At 46.3% G+C, this 23440-nt stretch overlaps 1 protein-coding gene across 1 annotated transcript in view; it reads right to left on the bottom strand.

The window, feature by feature from the left end:
* Positions 1-1373: 1373 nt before the first annotated feature.
* The window catches only part of LOC131087948 (carboxymethylenebutenolidase homolog), a 33085-nt gene continuing 11018 nt past the window's right edge, over positions 1374-23440 (bottom strand). Inside the window, exons 6-8 of the mRNA XM_058031673.1 lie at positions 4561-4756; positions 3672-3874; positions 1374-3415 (exon numbers count right to left, since the gene is read on the bottom strand). Coding sequence (XP_057887656.1) covers positions 2846-3415; positions 3672-3874; positions 4561-4756 — 969 coding nt within the window. The 3' untranslated portion in view covers positions 1374-2845. The remainder of the gene's footprint in view (positions 3416-3671; positions 3875-4560; positions 4757-23440) is intronic.

The raw sequence follows: 23440 nt of genomic DNA, 5'->3' as shown, positions 1-23440 counted from the left end.
TGAAGATTGCTTACACGAAGCTCCTTCTCAAAAGAGAGACAGCTGGAGAAAGTTAACCAGAGCCTTATCCAATCATCCTTTGAACATTGCCAAAGCCATAGATACACAACCAATGCTACAAAGTTTGGCCACCATCACCATAAAGCCATTTTTCAGTTGTTTAAATGCCTCCCCTCTCTCTATTAATATTTATGCCTGGAAGTATAAAGAGATATAAGATCCTCCCTGACTCTTCTCCTCTCTAGGCTGGACATTCCCCATTCTCTCAGCCTCTGCTCATATGATGGCTTCCTTCAGTAGGCAAGAACCTCACTACTGGAGTGTTTGGCTTCAGCCTCTCATGGCTGTTCTTGGATCATTCTCTAATTAAAATAGGCCAGTAGTAGGTGGTATTTTCCTCTCAGTACTCTATACCAATAATGATCAATCCATCATCTAGTCTTCCTATTTTAGTTAGTTTCACTTGTCAGCTTCTTTAAGACTTTCTTACAGCCTTAAACCACATTCCCACCATGTATTTTCCTGAGCTGTCTCCAGTTTTCCAGCTTGCCTGTAATTGTGGTGCCATACCCAAGAATTCCCCATGATGGCTCACTCCTACTTCCCACACTCATATTTAGGCCAGCAGGAATCTTGTTAGCTGTTTTTGCTGAAGATTTGACCATCCTTACTCTCTACGCCTCCTTAGCCATGCAAGGAGCCCATTTGCCTTTTTTTAACAGGACAACACAGTAAGAACTCATGTAATCTTGTGTGTCCTCTGTGACTTGGCAAGTTTTTAGGGGTCCTTTTGTAAGGGTGGCTTTTATTCTTATGTGTTCCTACCTAATTATGTTTCTCCTGCCTGTAAGAAAATGTATTTTGTTTGAATACACTTAACTTATCAAGTTATCTAGATCTCTTTGAGTAGCCTGTTCTTCTTGCAACCACCCTATTCATGCTTGTGTCATCTGTAGGGTTTTACCTGATTTGTACTTTCCTTAAAATCATGGTTGGAAACGTTAATCAGTTCTCATTTAACAACTGATCCCTGCAGAAACCAGACAAAATAGAGCATTCCAAGCCAACAATTATCTCTTCTGCCTATCAAAAGTTCTCAATCCACTTAATCTATATTTTATGGACTTTGCATCTTCTGAATCAATACAACATATCATAATTCTCTTTTAATCAATAGGTCATGACTTACAAAAACTCTGTACCATAACACTATGAATTTACTGTATTAAACACAACTTTATTATGAAATTGAATGTCTCATTCCAAAAAGCCACATTCCTATTCTGTATTTCTCCATTAACTAACATCTGCAACAAATGCTTTTTCCATTATTTTTCACTGGATACTTGCCAGCTACCTGGCCTTTAGATCCATTCATCTTAAAGCTTTTCCACTCTAAATGCAGGAACCATGTTGGCACCTTAACATCTCTCTGCTATTCCTACAGTAATTAAAGAGTAATTAAAGCCAATCTCAGCAGGCTGGAGTTGAGCAGCATTTATTATGATTTCAAGTAATGAAAAATTGTAAGAGATGGAAGTAAGCAGAAGAAAACTGTATCTTGAACAGTGTGAGCATAACGCTCTTTGGTAAGCTAGGTTGGGGAGTTGGAAGACTCAAGACATAAATGATGTAGGGAGCAGGAGCAGCACAAAACAGTAGTACAGAGGTGATGAGCAAAAGGTATTTACCAGGTGATAGGTAGTATTGGTAGAAAAGTTAAGACATGCTAAAATGCCAGTGGGGGAGAAGAAGGTGGACAAAAAAAGCTGCAGGTTGGGGAAGCATAGAAGAGGGACTGCGTACAGGAAGGGTCTGACATGAAAAAAAAGCTGAAATGCTAGAAAGTATAGTGCTGGGACACTGCAGTTTTTGGAGTTATGAAGCCCCTGAGAGTGAAAAACAAGCTGTGAATGTTTCCAGCAAAAGACCAGGTTAAGTGCAGGAAGGGATTATTACCAACAGCAAAATCCTGGGGATTGAAAAGAGGTAGAAAAGTAAAAATTACTACTAACCCCTAATTCCCTCTTTGCTACTCCTTTTCAGAATTCAAACGTGCACCTAGGATGATATCAGGGCATTAGGAGAGGTGTGTGTCTAGGGAAGGGTTAAAGAAGTGATAGGAAAGGGGAGAAGAAAGGTCTTGCAGAGGGTTAGCCAGGCATTTAAAGGAGCATGAAGGACATTGTCTTAGGACCTGAAGGCAATACAAGGGAAGAAATGTGTTTGGGCTGGCATGAGATAACCTCCAACACCATGAATGTTCCCCAGCCATAATCCACAGCCACGTGCTGGGATCTCCCCAGCCCATCCACCAGCCTGCAGCCACCCTCCAGGGGTCCTGGTGAGGGCACAGGCAGCATCCAGAGATGGCCCATGCCTTGGACAGCTTGTCCTGAGACAGCTGCAAGTTCTGACATGCTGGGTGCTTTCCAACAGCAAGCAGGTCCCAACAGGCATTTATTATGAGGGAAAACAAGCCACTTACAGAAACACAAAAGTACATATTTTGCTGTTTTGAGGCACGGCAAGTGCTGCAGCCTAAATAACTCCCTGGAGTTCCTGTGGCTAGGAAACAAGTGGATGCTTCACACGCAGTCATTTCCAAGAGAAAGATGTTTCCAAGCCACAAGGAGGCTGCACTGGGCAGCACTGAGTCCTGGGGTGAGGGCCATCTGCTGGGGAAGGAGCTTGGCTCTGTGGCAGCAGGGACAGTGCAGCAGAGAAGTTGCTCTCTGGGTCACCACGGTGTCTCACGCCCAGGCCATCATGGTGCCCAAACCCTGAAGCCCCTTGCAGGCTCCGACCCTCCTTCCTGCCATGGGGAGCAGGGCCTAGAACGGCCCTAGGACTTCACGGCAGCCTCCTCACCGCGTCCGTCCTCCTGCCGCCAAGGGCAGCCGACGTAGCGCAGCACGGCGCTGACAGGGCCGCGCTTGGCGGGATCCAGAGCCAGCAGGCTCCGCAGCATGCCGGCAGCCTCGGCCGTCAGGCGCCTCCAGTGCCGGGGCACGTCCTTCTCCAGGCCTGTCTCCTGCCACTGCATGAAGTCCTCAAAGAAAGGGTCCTCTGGCAGGCTCTGCTCCCAGGGGAAGTAGCCGGTCAGCAGGCAGAAAAGCATTACCCCAAAGGCCCAGGCATCCATGCTGGTGTCAATGGGCACCCCCTGGGTATCAGCAGTGTTGCTCAGCTCAGGGGCGGTGTAGGGGATTACCCCGGCCACCAGCTTGAGCTTGGTGCCCTTGGGCCTTGTGAGGCCGAAGTCAGTGAGTTTGACGAGCCGGCAGTCGGGATCAAAAAGCAGCACGTTCTCGGGCTTGATGTCACGGTACACCAGCCCCCGACTGTGGATGAACTCCAGCGCGCTCACCAGCTGCTTGGCACACTGCTTTGCGGCCGGCTCAGGGATCCCATCCTGGGCAGGGAGAGAGACAGGCGGGATGGCACACATGGGGCACCTCAGCAGCCCTGCCAGATGGGCTCTCACCTCAGTGCTCTGCACTGGAAAACACCTTCACATTTCTCACCTTGCAAGCCCAAGGCTGCTTAAGTGCTGCAGACCCCAGATAGATCCACAGCCATTGCCTTTATCTCCTTCCCTCTGACCCAGCCAGCCTCCAGAGGGACCAAATGCTACAGCCCAATCCCCAAGGCCTTGTGGCAACACTCACACGGGGTTTGATGATAGAGATGAGGTCTTTGTGCAGCGCTGGTTCGTAGAGGAAGCCATAGTACTGGCTGGACTCAATGGCAATTCCGAACATGCCGATGATGGCAGGGTGGGTGGCGAGGGACAGTGCTACACAATACTCATACAGGAAGGTGTGCAGCTTGGTACTGGCTTTGGGTAGCAGTTTGAGGGCCATAGGAGTCCCTGGGGATGGGAAGAGTGAGTTTGACTCCTCTGGAAGTCATACCAAGGCAAGACAGAGCAGCCACAGATCTAGGCAGTCACAGCCACAGGGAGGTCTCTATTCCAAAGCTTGTGTGGATATACTCTGTGGACGCCAGGTCTGGGAACAGGCACTGCTGCTGGTGTGTTTTGAGCCCTGGGCAGAGTAGGGGCATTCAGGATAAATGGGCCTATCAGTCTGAGCTGGGACTACTGGGGAAGAGCAGTGTCAGGGCACTCATATGGCCAACGCAGGACCTTCATGCACACCCTCTGTCCATGGGCCTTAGGGCACCACTTCAGATCAGGCTTGGGGCTCTGTGACTGAGCCCTGTGGTGGGACTGCTGTTTCCGTCTATACCACATGCATGTTGGTGCATATCTGTGAACTCTCCTGATCCTGGCTTGTGGATTAACTTCCCAGCTTGACCGTGGACCTGTTTTATCACTATAACCTTGCCAGATAATCTGGGCTGCCCCCTGGCATCACCTGGTCCCTGGCTGGATGTCATGGGATAGTCCCTAGGTGGGAAGGTCCCCATCCTGCTGGTCTCCCTGGGGATCCTCCCTGCCGTGCCTGGTGTCTGTCCCCAAAGTGCCACCAGCCCACCCCATGCCCCAGTGAGTGGAGAGGCACAGTAGTTCACAGGGTGCAGTCAGCTCCTTACCTCTCTGCCTGTGGGTCACTAGCATCACGTGGCCATACTTGCCCCTGCCCAGCTCCCGAACAACCTCATAGTGCTCAGCCACCTCGGCGCGCACCAGGCTCTGAGCCGTGATCTCCAGGAGCTCCTCCAGCTTGGTGGGTGCTGCTCTCTCTGGCACTGCTGCGGTCACAGCTGAGCTCTCTGCCATCGCTGAGTGCTGCAGGAACACCACAGCCAGAGTCAGAAACATCATAGCACGCTCAGAGAAAGTCAGATCAAACATGCAACACAAACCATGCCATGGCGTATTTCTGCCAGTTGGAGCCTGAGCATTCTTGCTGCTGTGCTAGAATTGAATTTGCACTTTTATATAGCACATCTCTGGGCAAAGCCCCTCATCATAGAAAAAGTCTCTCTATTGAAGGGAACCTCCTCCAGCCCCCTAATCCTTTTGCCTAATATTAGACAACAGACAAAACATTAGCAGAGTCCCAGATTTTCAAGTACGATCCAGTCACCTCTCCTTGCTCTCCTTAGCCTACTGCAGCAAGACCTCAAAATTCCACCTCTAATGCTTACTGGAGAAAGTCCTTGAGTCAGCAGATGAGACAGATCTGTCCCTTAGGACATGTGACAAAAGGTAGAGTGTCCCAGGAAAGCCAAAGGGAGCTCAGTACCTCACATGCCTGATGACATTTCTGACCAAAAGTCATGCCTCTGTGCAGCCAAGGAACATGTACAGGAAGTAACCTAGGACATCAATGGCATTTTGAGCTCTAGCCAGCTGCTTCAGGCCCATTTCAGAGAAGTGGTTTTTCTTTTTTCCCAGCCAGCCACAAGGCAGCATTTTAAGGCCTCTGTGGCAGCACTCTCTCCCTGTGCTCTGAACAAAGCACTTTGGGCCTGGGAACAGAACCAGAGTCACAGGATGGTAAATGCCAGAAGGTACTTCTGGAGACCTCTTGCTGCAACATCCTGCTCAGAGGAGGGTTAGCTAGACCAGTCCAATTTTAAATATCAGCAAGGATGGAGACTTTACAGCTGCCATGGGTAACCTGTTTCAGTGTTCAATCACATTTGTGGTAAAAAAGATTTTAACTTCTGCTTAAATAGAAATTCTCTTTCAGGCCCACTGCTTCTAGTTCTGTCACTCAGTATCATTTGATACTGTGATACACCTGGTTGTGTGTTTTTGCAGGTATTCATATGCATCAATCAGATGATCCCCTCTAAACCTGATCAAGTCCCAGCTCTGTTACCCTCTCCTTCTATGACAGATACTCTCATATCTTAACTGTCTTCACAGTCTGAAAAGGAGACTCTCTTCTCTTCTGCAAAGGAGCCCCACTGCTGCTAAATCCAGTCATTCTTCAAAATACAGAAATTTGGAAAAAAAAAAGAATTATTTAAACCTGGGAAATCTACAACAAGGCTGGATTTCTACAGGAGCCTGGGACTATTTGTGGGGAAGTTCCTCTTCCCTTCCCTCTCTCCTTGACTGCATTTCTAAATTTTATCCAATTCAGAAGTGCTAAGTAATGGACCCTACTTTTTTTGCAAGAGTAGAGCAATAAAGTGAATGAGCCACCTTGTAAGAACAGATCATCCAGAGGATATGGGTAGAGTTTCTTGAGAGCCTGTGACCTGCGGGTCTGATCAGGGCTCCTTATGAAGGAAGCCCCAGCTGCAGTCACTCCAGAACAGTTTGCAGACTTTGGCCCTTGCTGCCCTTGGAGTCATGAACTACAGGAGAAAGTCCATACTTGAGAAAATAGCTGACATGTTCAGGTCTTTCTTTGAGATGCCACTGTGATTAGCTAGGAAGGTAAGTGAGGATCAAATTTGGGCCACTGCTGAGTAGAGTTTGTCTAGATGCTCTGCACCTACTTGTGATACCTTCTAAAGTGTCATTTTCCCTTTGCAGACTGACAAGCACTGAAGAGGAGGTCAGCAGGGCCCTGAGCAGCATGCATTCACCATTTGGCTGTGCTGTACTGAAGGCAGCAGGCAGAGTCCTATTCAAACCTGTTCTTTCCTCCACTATCATTTCCAGGCTTCATCCCTGCTAAAGCTCTTGTTTCCAGGCTGCTGACTGTGAGAAACTGTATTTCCTCAAAAGAATCTCTAATTGCAGCAGTAAAAAGTTCACATCCTTTACACCATCACGAGATACCTCTGAACCACATGAGAAGCTGAGGGGGATCTAGCCTCTGGAGATACAATGTCTTAGTCCAGGTAATGTTATTCTGGTTCTTCAAGCAAAATGACTAATATACTTAGTGCAGAAAAACACTTCATACATGTCAAAAGCCAAAGACAGTGTGATCCCTGTATAACAGAGACAGCGCTGTAATAACAGAATCACAGAGGTGTTTAGGTTGGAAGGGACCTCTTGAGATCATCTAATCCATTAAAGTCACCTGCTCAAGCTGCAGCAACTGAAGCAGGTTGTCTAGGAAGGTGTTCAGCCAGGTCTTCAATATCTCCATAGATGGAGACTCCCATCAATGATCACTGCTTAGAAGAGTCTGGCTCCCTTTTCTTCATTACCCCTCATCAGATATTTATATACCAGTAAGATCCCCTCTGAGCCTTCTCTTTTTCAAGCTGAAGAGTTTCAGCTGTTTCAGCCTCTTCTCATATCAAAGATACTCTATTAAAAATGGCCTTGAGCATATGACATGTGGGGTCCATTTTCTTGTCTGACCTTCTACAGGGCCTTAACACAAACCAAATAACAAACAGCATCTGGGGCATCTCTTTCAAAAAGTCATTCAGGCTTGATCCAAAGACAGTTGGTCAATTATAAATGCTGGTGTGAACATTCTTGCTGTTAGGTATTCTGTTAGGTATTCGTTAGGTATTAGGTATAACCTAATCTGTATTTACCTAACCTGCTGCTGAAGTTTCTCAGATAAAGAGGTTTCTAATACCTGTTAAATTTCTCCAGTCCCTTGCAGGGTTTATATGCACTGTGGTCAGAGATATGACCACAGGCTATGAGAACGTATTTTCAATTAATTACACTGTGTGAAACTACGAGAATGAAGCTCAGGCTATGCATTTAACTGATGCTTTACTTAGGCTTCCCAAAGCATCTCTCACGCTGTGTTTCTGTAGTGCCTACATCAGTTAGTTGAAAAACAGATGTGATGCTGCCACAAAATGTGGTCACATTCTGAATTGAGAATAGGCATCTCTAAGCTCTCTGATCAAGACACCTGTCAGTCTTCTTATTGATTCAATGCCTTCCAGTAACTTTCTGTCTAATTGTCAAACCAAGCTCTCAGATTGTCCAATCTGCTTGTCCAGCTCTCAGATCTGTTTCAGGGTTCTTTTCTAAAGTCTCATAATTTTTCTCCTCCCACCCTGCACATTAAAACACCAACTGTCTTGGGGGCAATGCCTCCTGTCACACATTCAGCTAGAATTCCCCCCTGCCTCATGCTGTGGCCTCAAGGACTGACACACAGGCTGGACTACCTTATACATCCATTATGAGTCCAGAGTTCTTCCAAATTACTGGGGAATGTTGGGGGAGAAAAACAACTTGCTCTTCATGGAGGAAGTCCCTTTAGATGTGCTGCCTACCTGGTTTCTACCTGAATATTCTTGCACTGTGTTTAGTGAAGCACATTTTGCTCAAATGGATTTAGTGCACCAAGTAATCCAGATCAATTCACCCAGTTGTTGTCACACTTCTGCTTCAGGGCTGTGTAAGGACCCCACCTGCAGGCACCTCCCACCAACCTCTAAATTGTTGGTTTGAAGCAGTTCTCATCCTGGTATTGGTTCATACAGCAGCTGCCAGAAAGGTCCCATTCACTGGTCATTTCCTGAAAGTTATCTGTACAAATTCATCCTGGCATTGGTCTAAACTAAGAAGCCACATATTTTTAATTAATTATTTAAAAGCCCAGTATATAGTGGAAACTTCCATATTTTATTGTTATTCTCACCCTATACAATTTTTTTTTCAATCCTAACTGTGTCATCATACTTTTATCTTTGTCAATGATCTTGAAGGAAACACTGAAATCGTCCAGAAAAATATTGCAAGTGGCACAAAAAAGGGTTTGGGTAGACAATGCGTTGCTTGGTAAAACTGCAACTGTGTACATGCATACACATACACAGATACAAAAGCATTCCAAATGACCAAAGAAGTCAGTATTTTAGTCTGGCATTGGATGAGTAACAGGGGGGAAAAAAAAGGCAAAAAAAAAAAGTCATACTAATCAGACACATCTAGTTTCTTCATGCTGCTTAATGGGCACTACGTAAATCCAGAAATGCAGATTTGGAATAGCTTCACTGCCTTTGCAGGCCTTAAAACATTGGATGATACAGAATTGCAGTAGAAATAATCTACAGCGAGATAGATACACATCTTAATCTTACAGATACAAGTCTAAGAGCATAACAGATCAAGGGTTACTGATGTTACAGATTTCACTTTTGCATTCACTCTGCAAAAGAGAATGCCTGAAAAGATTCAGATGCAGGAAACATCAGCAGTGAGAGGCAAACTAACATTTTCCAGATGCTAAATTAAGAAAGTAAGCTTCACTGTAAACAAAAGAAAACAAACAAGAAAAAAAAAGTAGAGACAGCTGTTCAGTTTCACGTAGGCTGAGATGATTGTAACAAAAGAAGAGATCTGTTCTGAGGCGATGTGCCTCTTACAGTGAACTTCAGTTTCTGCAGAGGTTCCTACATACAGATGCAATGAGACAGTCTGAAATTTAATCTCCAAAAATCAGCTGAGTTAGGGAAGCTGTATTTCTGAAGAGCTGGCCACCTGTTAACAACTTCTGTACAATTGAGAATATCACACACCAGTGGAATTTGTATTTTTATAATAAATTTATTTTTCTGCTTGCTCTGCTTTGTATTCTTTTTTATCTACCTTTTTATGATGTTTCTTGAAATGTTAAAAATCCATTGATATGAAGAAAGCCAGGGTAAACTTCCTGAATTCTTCTGATAGATCAACTGAACCAGTTACTGGATGTTTTCTGTCTTTTTAATAATATCAGTGAGCCCACAGTTGAGCAAGCTACCTCTGATGTCCCCAGTTTGGTAGAAAAAGGACAAGAGACAATCATGACAATGGCAAGAGGGCTGAAAATTCCAGGGGAAAATTCCAGGGGTGCTGTCTTTGTAACTTATCAAACAGATGGTGAAGTTACTCTATCATCTGTATACACTTTTCAGAGTATTGGAATTTCACTAAAAGGGGCTCTCCCAGTTAGGCAAAAGCATTATAATAAAGCCAATAGACGAAGATGAAGTGAGGCCATTTCAGACCTCCGCTGTGGTGAACATTCTGTGAAGAAGGATATTTGTCCCTAAAAGTCTCATCAAACGTTGTGGAAGAATATTCTTCCATCTTTGTAACTTTTGGTCCAAGAATGGCATTTTTTTTTCCCCTAAAAGGTCCACTCTGGTGCAAACCTGTCGCCCCATGCGAGGCAACTCAAACCACGTTTAATACAACAAGGGATATGAACAGATTACCCCAACGTTTGCTTGTGGCCTTATTGCTGGAAGATTTATGAGCTTCTTTCTAAAACTGGTCAGCAGGCTAGTGCTTAATCTCTCTGCAGAGAACGGCATGACTGTGCCGGTAGCAGAGCTGCTGCTCCGGGCAGAGACACCCAGCAGTGTCCCCGGAGAGCCCCGCAAGCCTCTCGGGAGCATGCAGCACACCACGGGCTCTGCACAGCAGCCTCCTCGGACAGAAACCGGCAGCAATCTCACTGGGACCGAGCCACACCACACATTTCTCCCAACCAACCCGCCAGGAGCACAGCACCATCCCACCGAACACAAGTGGACACAAAGCGACCTTCCAGGGCAAAGCCACCAAGGAGCTCTCCATCAGCCGTCTGCGGGAAGCGGGTGCGCTCCGCTCTGTGCCGCCACACCACGCTCGAGTCTCCAAAACCTGTTTGAGAGGGCTGTGTGCCCCTCACACGCCTGTCCAGTGTCTTTCATCCTGCCACTGCTGTGACTTCCCTTCCGCCTGCGCTGAGCTCTCACCTTGTCCAGCAGCGCAGCGCAGCCAGCCAGCCGCGCTCCCCTCGCCGCAGCCGCCGGGCTCAGCCTGCGCCAGCAGCCGCCGGGGCTGCCAGGAGCTGCGGGGCCGAGCGTGACGCTCCGCCCCGTCCCCACGGCTCTGGGCCTGGGGGCACGCTGGCTCCCCGCTGAAGGTGACCTCCCGGAGGGAAGGAAAGAGGGGAAAGGGAGAAGGAAAGGACTATCCCGCTACCCTCTTAATGGAGGGGGATGTGTTTCAGGAGTCGGGGCGGGATTGTTTCTGCTCTAGCCATAGAGCAAACCCCCGGGGAGCCACTGGCAGACCCACCTTGTTCGGCCCTTTGCTCCAGCTTGGGCTCTCGTTACTGCTGAAGGAGCAAAGCAGCTCCCTGGGCTGGGACAAGGTCCTTGCTCCAGGGCTGTGCCAAGTAGGAGTGTGTTCCCGATGGCAGGGATCAGAACGACCATGGGCTGCCACTGCTCCTCCTTGGCTACCAAAGGGGCCCGTGCTTGTGAGCATCAGAGACCAGGCACAAACCATGGCTGGCTCAAAACCCCTCTTGGGACCCAATGGGCCAGGGTCCTCACACACACCAGCACTGCAGAGCATGGTGGTGGAGCTGAAATTATTAATGATAACTGTGATGACTTGGGAACATTTTACCTGTTCTCAGTACCTGCCCCAGAGCATAGTCCTGTGCCAAGCCCTTCCTTCTTCCACTTGAGCATGGACATGAAAACAGCTCCTGGATGCATGGACACCATGCAGGCCCTGCATCTTGGCTCTTAAACACTGATTTATTTTTTTTTCCCTCAAGGAAGTGGATCAGTTTGTCTATCTGCCAGCAGCAGTGATGAGCCCTGGCACTCCCTGGGGTCAGAGAATTGCAAGGAAGGCTGGGAGAGGTGAAAGACAGCCTTAAGAGAAAAGAGCATCCCCCCATAAACATAAATACTCTGGGTCTCCAGCACAGGACTGAACCTTCTCATCTGATCTCAGAAGGGACAATAATTATGCCAAGGGCTCTGCCCTCACAGAAGGGTAACAAGTTGAGATGCACTGGACTGCTGGCACAGGCCTGTGAAGAGCCAGTCTGCTACCACTCAGAGGAGCTGCAAATCAGAGGGCAAGAGGAGTAGCACAGTCAGGCTTCCAGCTGTCCCTCTGCTTCTGGATGAGGGGTGGGGAGTGAGATTGTTTTGCTGATGACCTAAAGGTCTTGTGCCATTCAAGCCTGTGCCTTTACACACATTCTGAAAGGCATGATTTGGAACAGCCTTCAATGTGCAAAGTCCCTACAGGCAGGAACATTACAGCTAGGGGTGATGTGAGTGTACCCAAGAAACCTATCCAATATCCAAGAACTCAGCACTGGGATAAATGGTGTAGTGTAACCACTCCTCTCCAGGAACAGAGACCCTGTATAATCTAGTCTTCTGGTGGAAAGTGTGAGACTATTAGCTTTACTTGAGAGACAAGTCAGAACTGAAAAATGTCCCTGGGGACTTGCTATAATTTACAGTAACAACACAGTGCTGGGAAAGCAGCCCAGGTTCCCTGACTCCCCCAGTCCCTCTCTCTTCTCCAGTCACTATCTTAAATATGCTTCCAGATATAGGAACAAAATACAAGTTCAACATCCTTCCCTATTTTCCAGTTAATTTTTTGAAGGGCAGAATCCCACCATTATCCATTCGTACTGAGACAGGCATCTGCAGGGGGATTTAGTTTAGAGAAGAGACCTCTTCCACAGCCTTACCTGGAGTGCACTGACAAGTAGCAATCTCACTGAGGGCTCACTCCTGACCTGCCATTCATCCACAGGGCTTGTCCTGCATTCCTCATTACCAGGGAATATGTCACGTACTGTGTATCACATGCATGTTTGAGAATCCCTGACCTCCACTCCCTGAGCACAGGACAGCTGTTGGAGGCCCCAGAGCTGCTGCACTGCTAATGAAGTCCACACCAGTGCATGTCAGGACCTCTGTAATTTAACACCTACACCTCTCTCACCCACACTGCACACATTTTGTCCAGCTGGCAAACAAGATGTTGGTCAAAGTCAACACTGAGAGAACATGGAAACATGATGTAACCAAAACTGCCTTAGTGTCTTGGAAAGTTTGGTCCCAGGCTGTGGAGAAGTTAGAGCTAGGAGGAGAGAAGGGTGTGGGGAAGGTGTTTTTTGAGGTCTTATTTTGCTTTTCATGATCCTGCTCTGATTTTATTAGCAGCAAATTTAATTAAAATCTCTCATTCAAGAATGTTTTTCCTGTGACAGTATTGGTGAGTGATCTCTCCTGGTCCTTATTGCAATCCATGAACCTTTCATTATATTTACTCTCCCCAGTCCAGCAGTGGAGGAGGAGTGATAGAGGAGTTTTGGTGAGTGTCCAACATCCAGCCAGAGTCAACCCACTGCAGTGACACACACAAGCATTGGGGACGGCCTATGATATGTAACAAGCACTGTATGAAAGTGCATCATTTTCCTCCTCTGAATTATGGTTGGTTTAGCATGATGAATATCCTGCCTCCTGCATGTCTGGCTCAGATAGGCAGTACACAGAAAAATAATAGAGCATGAAAATTTCCAAGAGCCAGACATGGCAGCCAGTGTCACAAAGTCATAGCAGTGGCAACTGCATGAGGAACAGCTGGACTAAAGCAACTACAGTAAAGGGACATAGTCAAGAAGAGCTCTCCTTTTCATCCTTTTTTCTCTCCCCTTATTGCTCATCCTCAGCATACACACAGCAGGCTGTTTCACTCGCATCAGAACAGCGGCAGCTCTTCAAGTACAGGCATACACAGCTCTAAAGGCTCAGGTCTGATCTCCTAACAGAGAGTGCTCTGTAGTCAGATGATGCCAGATGTATGGTTGCAAATTATACAGTAATTTATAATTACTGCCCTTCCAAAGAGAAATCCACCATGTTCCATCAAGTACCTTAAGAACCATGGAGGCAACTAGCTCTCCCAACACACTTTCAGCAGGACACTCAGTTTCTCAAGTGTTGGCTTAGTGTGAATAATTTTTCACAATGACCCTGGCTAATGACTCTGATGATTTCCACAGCAGCTGGCTGAGGAGGTCTGTACTCCTGTTTCAGGGTGACCCAGTCCCACACAGGTCTTTACTTCCCATTCTCTATTATCAGAGGCTCCAAAAGATTTAGGGGCAAGAAGATTTGATGCCATTTGGACCCAACAGAGCACTCTTTGGAGGTGTGGAGGCTCATCAGAAGGGGTATGTGTGAAAGTTGCTGAAATATTAATGTCAGGCTCCTTTACTTAAAGGGCCTAAAATGGCACTGCTCTTTTAATATAGTAGTCTATGGCAATGTTCCGTTTGTCTCTGTATTTTCAAACTGACCACAAGCAATTACTCAGAACTTCTGTGACAGCAACTTTTCAGAGCAGTCACGATCCCTTCATTTCCAGCACTAAATTTTGCTCAGCTTTTTCAGATCCAGTTCTGCGCCCGATGCTGGGGAACCACTCTAACTTTCCCTATTGCCCTTCTGTTAATAATTCTGTGAGCTGCCAGCACTTTCCTCCCCCCAGCCTCAGCAGGCAGGCCAGTCTGCAGGGTACTACAAGGTGTGGGCTGCCTCCCAGGAGAGCTGGGGCCCTGCACTCTCCCTGGCACAGGCAGGGTGCTCAGAGGAGTCCACCAGCTGCACAGACCATTTGTGCTCTGAGGTCATTCAGTGCTACCCCATCACTGAGGAATCTGCTGGCCGCCTTCCTGGCAATGCCACACAATGTCCCACCTTGCTTCCCAGCTAACACAAAAGTCACACTGAGCCTGGGCCCTGCTCCCCAGAAGTGCTTCCCAGCTACGTTCCCCTTCTTTGTCAAAACCCCTCACACCTGAAACCTCTGGTCACCTACTGAACACCACACCCGCTTCAAAGCATTCTGCTCAGTCCCACTTCAACCTACTCCCTTCATGTTGTTGTTAGGTGCATTGGGTGCAGAATGATTGCAAGAGGCAGTGCTAATCCAATGGAATCCAAGAGCACTGCTCCCAGTGCCTCAGAGCAATGCTGGGGCAGTGCCCTTCCAGCACAGGGACAGGGATCCACAATTGCAGTATTTTTAACATTTCCCATCTCTCCCAGCCTGTCCACCAGTGCTTAAAGCAATATAAAATATCCTGTAACCATGGTGTACATCAGCCTTCTCCCTGAAACTTAATGGCTTATTTGTCACCATAGTTACAGGTAGGGACTGTTCAGGAGGCAACTCAGCTTGCAGCTCCCACCCTGGCCTGGTAAGGTGGTGCCACTCCAGGAGATTGAGTTGGCTGGAGCTCCAGATGGTTTAACGACAGATACTGTGTTATCAAATTATTTCAAAAGTTCCATACCTTCTCAGTGATTTCTCATGTGCAGCTCCTCAAAGCACTGATTCCACCATCTTCACAGCCCAACCAACAAACTCCAACTCTCTCCTCACCCAGCTAACCCACTCTTTTGTAGCACTCATCATTGGACACAGCTGTAGCCTGTTAAGGGCAGGCCTGTTCCTAATCTTTGGTTATTCGTACAGCTGCAACTCCTCAGGTGTGAGATTACCTTCTGCACTATTTTCTTACATTCTATTCCTCCACAATACTGGGAAGGGAAGAGTTGTAGTGAGGTCTTGCAGGAAAAAAGGAGACTTGCAGAAGAAGAGTGGACTTGGGTGGTGGGTCAGGGACAACATATTTCACTGCGAAAGTTTTCTTCTGTCAGGATAGAGAGATGAGACAACTGTTCCTTAGCATCAGGTATCCAGAAGACAAGAGAGAAAAGGCTGGCAGGACAAAGTCTCTCCAGCCAAGTCTTGTCCAAGTTTCCTACAAGGAGCATGCAGGCCCAGGGATGGACTTGCGTTCAACTGAGAGTCCAGATCATCAGGTGGGCTTGTGGTGGCAGAACAGGTCCAAGGTCCAGGTGAGAAGTTGGTTTGTAGGTCAGCATCATTGCTGGGGGTGGCAGTCAGTGCCAGTCCGATGATTGCCAGGCAGGTATGAGGTCAAGCCAGGAAGTTTGTTCAGTTGCTAGGGACAGACAAACAGTGAATATGGCCATGCATAGCTGGGAAAGATAGACCACATTACAGCTCAGGCAGGGACCAAAAGCCCAGGGCTGAGGTGGAATTGGTTTCTTGGTCCCATGGGAAGATGTTGAGGTGGGAGATCCAGGAGAAGCTGGTCAGGGCCATCAAAACTTATCAGTACCCTTGAAGCAAGGCAAAATTATGGTTCCTGCCTACCTCTCAATTCTTTGGCAGCTTCTTGCCTGCCTCTAGTAATGGTCTTGAAGGCAAAGGCTCCCATTCCCTGAGGAAGGCTGACTCCTTCTGTGCTAACCCTACCTCATTTCTACAGCTTCATCTGCACAGAGAAGAAGTCAGCATCCCGCAAAATGTCTTCCACCAACCAGCTCCTAGGGACAACTGCTGCTGGGACACTGTTCCCAGTGTTGCTATCTGTCTAATGTCAAGGCATTGCACTTGTCTCCTCTGGGGCTGTCCAAAAAATTGCAAGGAAGGGAGGCAGGGAGTTCAGTCACTCCTCTGGATCATCCACAAAGCCACTGAATAAAACCACTCCTAAGAGTAATACATGAGCTATCCTTGGAGGAAAATCTCACTGCTCTCTCCAGGTTCCTGTGGAGGGGAAGTGAAGGGGGAGGGCCTGATCTCTTCTTCCTTGGTTCCAGTGACAGGACAATTCAAAGCTGCTCATGATGGGTAGCTGTTCAAGGTAGGTTCAAACTGGGCATGAAGAAGAATTTCTTTACCAAGAGGGTGGTAAACCACTGGAACAGGTTTCTAGAGAAGTGGCCACTGGCCGTCAGTGTTTAAGAGGTATTTGGACAATGCCCTTAGTAACATGCTTTAACTTTGACCTTGACATGGTCAGGCAGTTCGACTGGATAATCCTTCATCTCTCCTCTCCTCTCCTCTCCTCTCCTCTCCTCTCCTCTCCTCTCCTCTCCTCTCCTCTCCTCTCCTCTCCTCTCCTCTCCTCTCCTCTCCTCTCCTCTCCTCTCCTCTCCTCTCCTCTCCTCTCCTCTCCTCTCTGCTTCTTCTCTACCCTGAGAAGTGTGCCATACACTCCTTTTGTTTATTGTCCTTTACTCAGCTTTCATTCCATGAAAGGACCTTTCCTCCAACCCTTTAGTAACTTCCTGTGCTTTTTGAGGCCCTCACAGAAACCAGCATGGCAATAATGTGGGATTTCCCTTTACAGAAGCCACACTGGATCTTTCCCACAAGACTTGTCACCAAGACCATTCTTCAGCCTTACCCTTTATATTAGACACCTGTCTCTTACAATGGATGGAAGTCAGACTCACCAGTAATTTTTTATAGCAAGTGGGTTACACCAGCCGCCCATCAGTGCTCAGGCACAGAGATACTAATGACAGACAGGTTATGCTGCTCGGCCAGCAGCTTGCAGTTTCACATTGGAATTCCTTCAGGACTTTCAGGCAAATGTCATGCAGTCCAAGTGACTTACTAAAATTGAAAGTATCTGTCTGGTCTTACTTCCAACTAAGTTGTTCCCTCTCACCAATCTACTACAAAAATCGCATCAGGAGCGAAATTGTTCCCACCAAACATTGCATTCCACTGTTGGAAGGTAGATTCTGTATCTACCTTCTTCTACAACTCTCTCACTGTCTATATGTCCAACTTCCAGACAGATGTAAAAGAAAGCTTTAAAAACTCCTCAACTCCTTGGGATAAACATTTAAAATCCTGACAATTTCACATCTTGAGCTAAATACATCTTTGTCACTTTCCCAGGACCATGGTTGCTGGCACATCTCTTGCTATATCTGCAAGGTTCCTGGGGGGAAGAGGTAAGAAATCAAGACTGGTTAGGAAAAATATAACAGTGGAAACTGGACCCAAATGGCACTAAGGGGTGATACTAAACTAAAGAAAAGTGCATTAATTGAACAAATTCCTTTAGCCACTTTGAAATTCAGTTCCACAGAAGTGATCTGTTACATTCAAGACCTTCAAGACTTCATTTTTCTGAACCGGGGACCTTCTAGAGTCTGAGCTTCAGCTTCCCTTGCCACTGTGGTCCAATGATCGATCTCTGGTGTGAGTTAACACTAATTAAATACCTAGGTATATGAATGTCTGAGCATCTGGGACAACCAGGCAGACATACAGACATACAGGTGATGCCTTGACAAGGCTGACCTAGAACAGAGGCTAGACAGAGCTAAAGAATAAAGCAGGGATTTATTAGAAGGCCTCAGTGGATCCACCTTGTGCAGCCCAAGAGCCCAGCCAGGGCTGCACCCAAGATGAACCCAAAAGAGTCACAAAATGGGCAACCAGTCGGGAGGTTTCTCACTTTTATAAGTTCTGGTCAATTAGCATATTGGAGTTAACTGTCCAATTATAATTTTAGGTTATGAAGTCCCATCCTTCTTGTTTTTCTCTCTGCAGTCCACCATTGTTTATGCTCTTGGGCCTGAAATTTGGATCAGTTGTGTTTGGTCCCAAGCTAGAAAAGGAATTGTTTTGTCTACTTATTCTGTGAAGAGAGCTTACCATCGCTTAATATAAAGCTCAGAACTACACACTAAAGTACAGAATCTGAAAAATATAAAAGCTAAAACCCGAGACATCACAGGCAGAATCTAAAGAGGCAGAAAAATCTCCTTAATCTGGATGGACACACATGGCAGGAGTAGGGATTTCAAGTTCAACATCCTTGCAACCACAATTCTTCTCCACAGAAACAAGGAGGCAGGACAGCTGTGGCTGATTTGAGGATGACTGTGGCCTCTGCTAGCTTGGGCTTGCCTTCTTATTATCCTACCCTCTAGGAGATGTAGGATCTGTCAGTTGCTGTGGGCTCTGGAGATTTTTCAGGTTGCATAGCCCATCCAGGGAACTGCCTTCTGAGAGACGATTTGTGGACATGACACAAGCTGGGTTACCCAGCTGTGCTTTGTTCCTAGGGGAGCTCAGATACAGTTTAAGTCTTCCAAAGAGTTTAAGTCTTCCAAACAGATTTCATCAGCCTCGTAGATCACATGGAAACAGGTTTCTCTCAAGGGAGGCTGACAGCCTTCCATCATCAGAGAGCTAGAGAGAGCCACTGGTGTGGAAATGTTAGCAAGGATTGTTCCAGAGATGGAAGAAGCCCCAAAAAAACCCCAAAAGGGCTTTTGACCTTGAGTCATATCTTGTCCATCAATCCATTGCAATTCCACCAACTACAACACAATTGCTTCAACTTGCAGTGTATTTTGGCTCAAATTGTATTTATATTCCAAAGGAGATAAGTTCAGAATTATTCCAATAAAATTATGTGCAGTATGAAGAGAAGCTAGACCTAGCATAGCAAAAAACCCCAACCCATAAAAACAAAATCAAACAAAACCAACCAAAAAACCCCACAATCAATGCAAATTAGTAAGACCTGGATTTCACTGTTAACTTCTTAAAGGATCTTATTTCCTGGACAATTCTAAAGACATGTTTTCAAAAACTGGAGGGGGGGAGGGGATGTCCAGGGGTTGGGGGAAGAGCAGGGAGGGGAGCAGGAGGGCAGTGTCCTCAGACTTTCTAAAACCATGGATGTCAGTAATTCCTGGAGGAGCCCAGAGCACCTAGAGTGACTGTGTATCATTGCCCAACCATCTGGTTTCCTGAGATGCTGCTGCTCTCCCCACTGTGCACATTTAGTTCAGTACCAGCTCACTTCTACTGTAAGACCTCATAGCACAGCTGAGCTAGCAGAGATCTCAGGCTTGTACTACAGGACACTTGTCTTCCCATGTGGGCACATCTATATAAATTCATTTAAGGCATCACTATCAGCAGCAGTCTTCTGTTCAGGTAAAATTCAAAGTGATTTTCTTCACAGCTCCTGATTTAGATTTGTGACCAATGGCCAGCTGTCAGTGACAAATCAGGACAAGAAGTAGATAATTTGCTTCATTAGGAAAGACACAGATCAAACCTCTTCTATAAAAACCACACAAACTCCTTAAAAACCATCTCTTGGTGTTCCTGCACTATACTCTGCTATTTCTTCAGAGGAGGAAATGTCTGGGGTATTTGCGATGAACTGGTTGATCCATGAGAGTGCTGCCTGTGTAAGGTTGTCCAGTGGCTTTCCACCACAGCTTGGAAAGATGAACACTCACCAGCTAATGAGTTATTTTATTTCAGTGATCTCATGTTTAAAGCATCATTTCCTTAGTCTTAGGCTCTCCCACGGGGTCAGTAAATTCCACATTCAAAGAAGATTTTAATTCCTTGGTGAGTGACAAGCTAGAATGGCAATTTGAGCCCTAATCCCTCTTTTGAGTGGTGAATGAAGCATCTTGTCATTAGTACATCAGACAGATGCTATCAGAGATATCATGGGAATAGCAAACACCATCAATCTGAGCCAGCTGGAAAGCAATAAGGCTTGGAATGGCACCTTCTCCACCCCATCAGCCTGCAGGGAGCTGCCAAGCCCTCCCCACCTCCCTCTTACTGGTGTAGCATGAACCAATAGAGACATCTTTCTTTTCCTTTCTCTTCCAGCTCTTTTCCTGACTTCAGACTCATCATTCCCTAATTTACATGGGGGAAAGAAATAATTAACTGTACCTCCTTATTAATTTCTGATTTACCTCTTCCTTTGAATTGCTTACCTTGACTTTCTACCAAAACACCCTGACACATTTCTCTTCAGCCCCCTTTGCATGCACCACCTGGCATCAGCCCAGCAGCAAAAGTACATTTGGAGAGGCAATGAAACTAGGGCCCAGCAAGGGAAAGGGGTGGGTGAGAAAAACTCCAGGTGGCAATTTTTCCCCTAGAAGCTTTTGTCTTACTGAGGAGTAACTTCCATCATCTCACCAATTTTGCTTCCTGGCATTATCTTGAGTTGAGAAATTCCTGGGAATTTAACTTTGAACTTTGGCATACGATCTACAAATCACCCAGCAACAGCCATGAAGCAACAGAAGGCCACCTGTCTCCTACAGTGCCATTGCTCACAATGTGATGGAGAAAGGCTTAGTGACAGTAAGAAGTGTTTATCTCCTCAAATCTCTTAGGCACCCAGCAATAGAAATATGCCCTGCTTTGCCTCTCCAGTGCTGACTCACTGCCTCTCCTTTGAAGCAGATCTCCCTTTGTCTCCCTCCTCAGGGAGGCTCTACCTCCACTTAGTACAGCTGAATTTTTGCTCCTCTTTAATGGAGACATCTCTGCTAACATTACATAGTGCTCAGTCAGGGCTGATTCCTGGTTCATTAAGTCAGGAAAGTGGAGCAGAGGCATGGGATACCTGTGACTTTCAGGAGGCACGATAACTGCCAGTGTTTTTCCCCATCTGAGGATCCCGTATCTGCATTTCCTGCCTAACCTCTCCCTTTTGCTTTTCTATTTTCTTTTCTATACCACCTTTTATTTGCCTAATTTCCATCTGGCTGTCCTCACAGAGACTTATTCAACAGATTCTTAGTAAAGAAAACCAGCAGGCAGGATGAGCATGGACTAGTGATCTTCAAGGGTCAGTCTCAGGTCTCCTTGTCTCCTGTTCACAGTGTCACTTTTGCTTCGAGCTGAAGTTCTGGAATGCTCTACTTTTGCCACAACTCTGATTTTAAACAACCAACACCACTCTCTACTCTCTTCAGTGCCTACCTCCCACACTTTTCCTTTTCACAGCCAACTATGTGCTCCCTCCTCTACCCACCAGATAACTCTTCACTTTTTGTCTGTTCCAGTTTGGTCAGACTCCTCCTGCTTCCTTCTTCCCAGGCCTGCTGGGAAGATCCTAAAACTCTTCTTGCTCTGTGATCTCTGCTGCTCCACAAGGAGTCACTGGAGTCACTTTGATAGCCATAGGTAGCTGCTCACAATATTTAATCTGCAAAAAGTGACAAATGTGTGAGAGTGAGATGTTATGCAGACAGAGAGTTAGGTCTGGGCCTCAGCAGTGTTTTGCAGAGTCAAAAAATACAGAACTTTATGCCCTCTAGCCCTGCTGCCATTCACTGCAGTACAAGCCCAGTCCCACTTTGCTATGAATAGTGATTCCAAGCTGATATAATCTGTTAAGATTGTTTAAGCAAAGCACCCATCTGACGAGGCTATGCAGCTTTAGCCCAGCTTGGGCTGTGAGCAGAATGAGTTCATGTATTTTTGCAGCAGTCTTGAGACAGCCAGGCACAGCAGTGCTACGCTCTGCCTTGGTGTTACACAGCAAAGCCATCAGCAAAGGGGGGGCTGGAAAGGAGCAGCAACAAATAATGTTGCTGCAGGACATCGTTACTCCCATTTTTGCAGCTTAGAGGGATTTTAATTATGTGATTTCACAGTTATATCAGCAAAGAATGTTCCACCATTTTATTTATTTAGCTTTTCTAGCACTATTTGTTATACACCACTATAAAGAGAGAACATTTCTTCTGGTTATCACATCTGAAAACACAGGTGTGATATACAGCCTGTACACATCAGGAGCACCCCTGAGCAGGAGGCCACCTCTACTTTACTTGCCTGTGGAGCCAGAAGTTGGTTTCATCTTTAGTAGATAACACACATGAATGAGTGTGTGTCCCATTAATTCTCACCCAGGGTATATCTGTGTCTCAGAAAGAAAAATTCTGAGTGATTTTGGAGCTAAACCAGCTGGGTGAGGAAAACAGGGGAAGGGCAGGACAATAACAAGCTCTCAGTCTATTCAAGCCATCCAACAGGATCAACCTACCTTGCACTGCTAACCTACCCTGAGCTGCTGCCCCACTGCTGTCCTACTGACAGGGAAAGCTTTCCCAGCTCACTGCTCTCCAAAGCAGCATCACAGAGCACTGCAAACTACAGTTCTTGCAAATATATACAACAATAGGCAAGCTTATCCCTTCCTCCTGCATCTCCTTCTTCTTGCAAACACCCATCCCTAAGAATTACCTTCTGCTTTTTGCTCAAAGGAGTCAGAGGAAAAATAAAAGTTTTTTCTTTACTGAAGGACATAGGTTTTTTACTTTGGCTTAGCCACCCACCTAAAGTTTCTTAGCAATTTTCTTAATTTTCTAAGGATTCTGGGGGAAAAAAAGAACTTTAAAGAAATCGCCAACAATCTATAAGCTCAACACCTGGAAGTAAAACTGAGGAACAGTTTATTAGTGCAGTTGGAATAACTTGCAATCCCCCTAACAAATAGCATTAGCATTGCTTTGCTGAAGTTCTGGGCAAACTATCAGTCCAGATGTGAAATTTCCTCACAAGCTCTTAATACAGCAGTGGCAAGAAGGAAGGAAAGGAAATGCATTGCCACAGGTGTCACCATCTGCTCCACAGATGGTCTGAAAGAGGAACTTTGTTTTGGAGCTTCATTAGCCCATTCCATTCCTCACTTTCTGAAATTTAGCATTCCGTTATTCACTGGGCTTTGATAAACTTCAGTGCCAAACATTAGAAACCAGAAAATAAGTAAAGAGTGCTGGAGGTTTCTGAAGGTATAAAGAGGAAGTAGGTACCAAATTCCCATTGCTCTTCCTATAGGAGCTCTGACTAAAGTGCTTTCAGTGGGTCTACCTTTATTTTTTGTACCTCAAATAAGATTAAACTAGATTGTTTTGTGTCCCTGTGACAAAACAACCTACCTCAAAAAATTATGTCTTCAGTGCACCTTTCTGGAGCCTAAGCTACCACTCCTGGTCTGTGGCAAAACACATTGAATTCTCATTAGTTAGAGGCAGGGAGTCCAGTTTGATCACAACCAGTCCTAAATACCAAACTTAGTGTGCCTGTGAATGTGGCCAAAATGAGTTACAACAAGGCATTCAGATGGACTGGACCTGAATCTACTGGAGTAGT

Source organism: Melospiza georgiana, chromosome 1 (genome assembly GCF_028018845.1).
Source record: "Melospiza georgiana isolate bMelGeo1 chromosome 1, bMelGeo1.pri, whole genome shotgun sequence".
Taxonomy (NCBI): Eukaryota; Metazoa; Chordata; class Aves; order Passeriformes; family Passerellidae; genus Melospiza; species Melospiza georgiana.
Note: the sequence above shows the minus strand (reverse complement) of the source record. Positions and strands in the feature narration are given on the sequence as shown.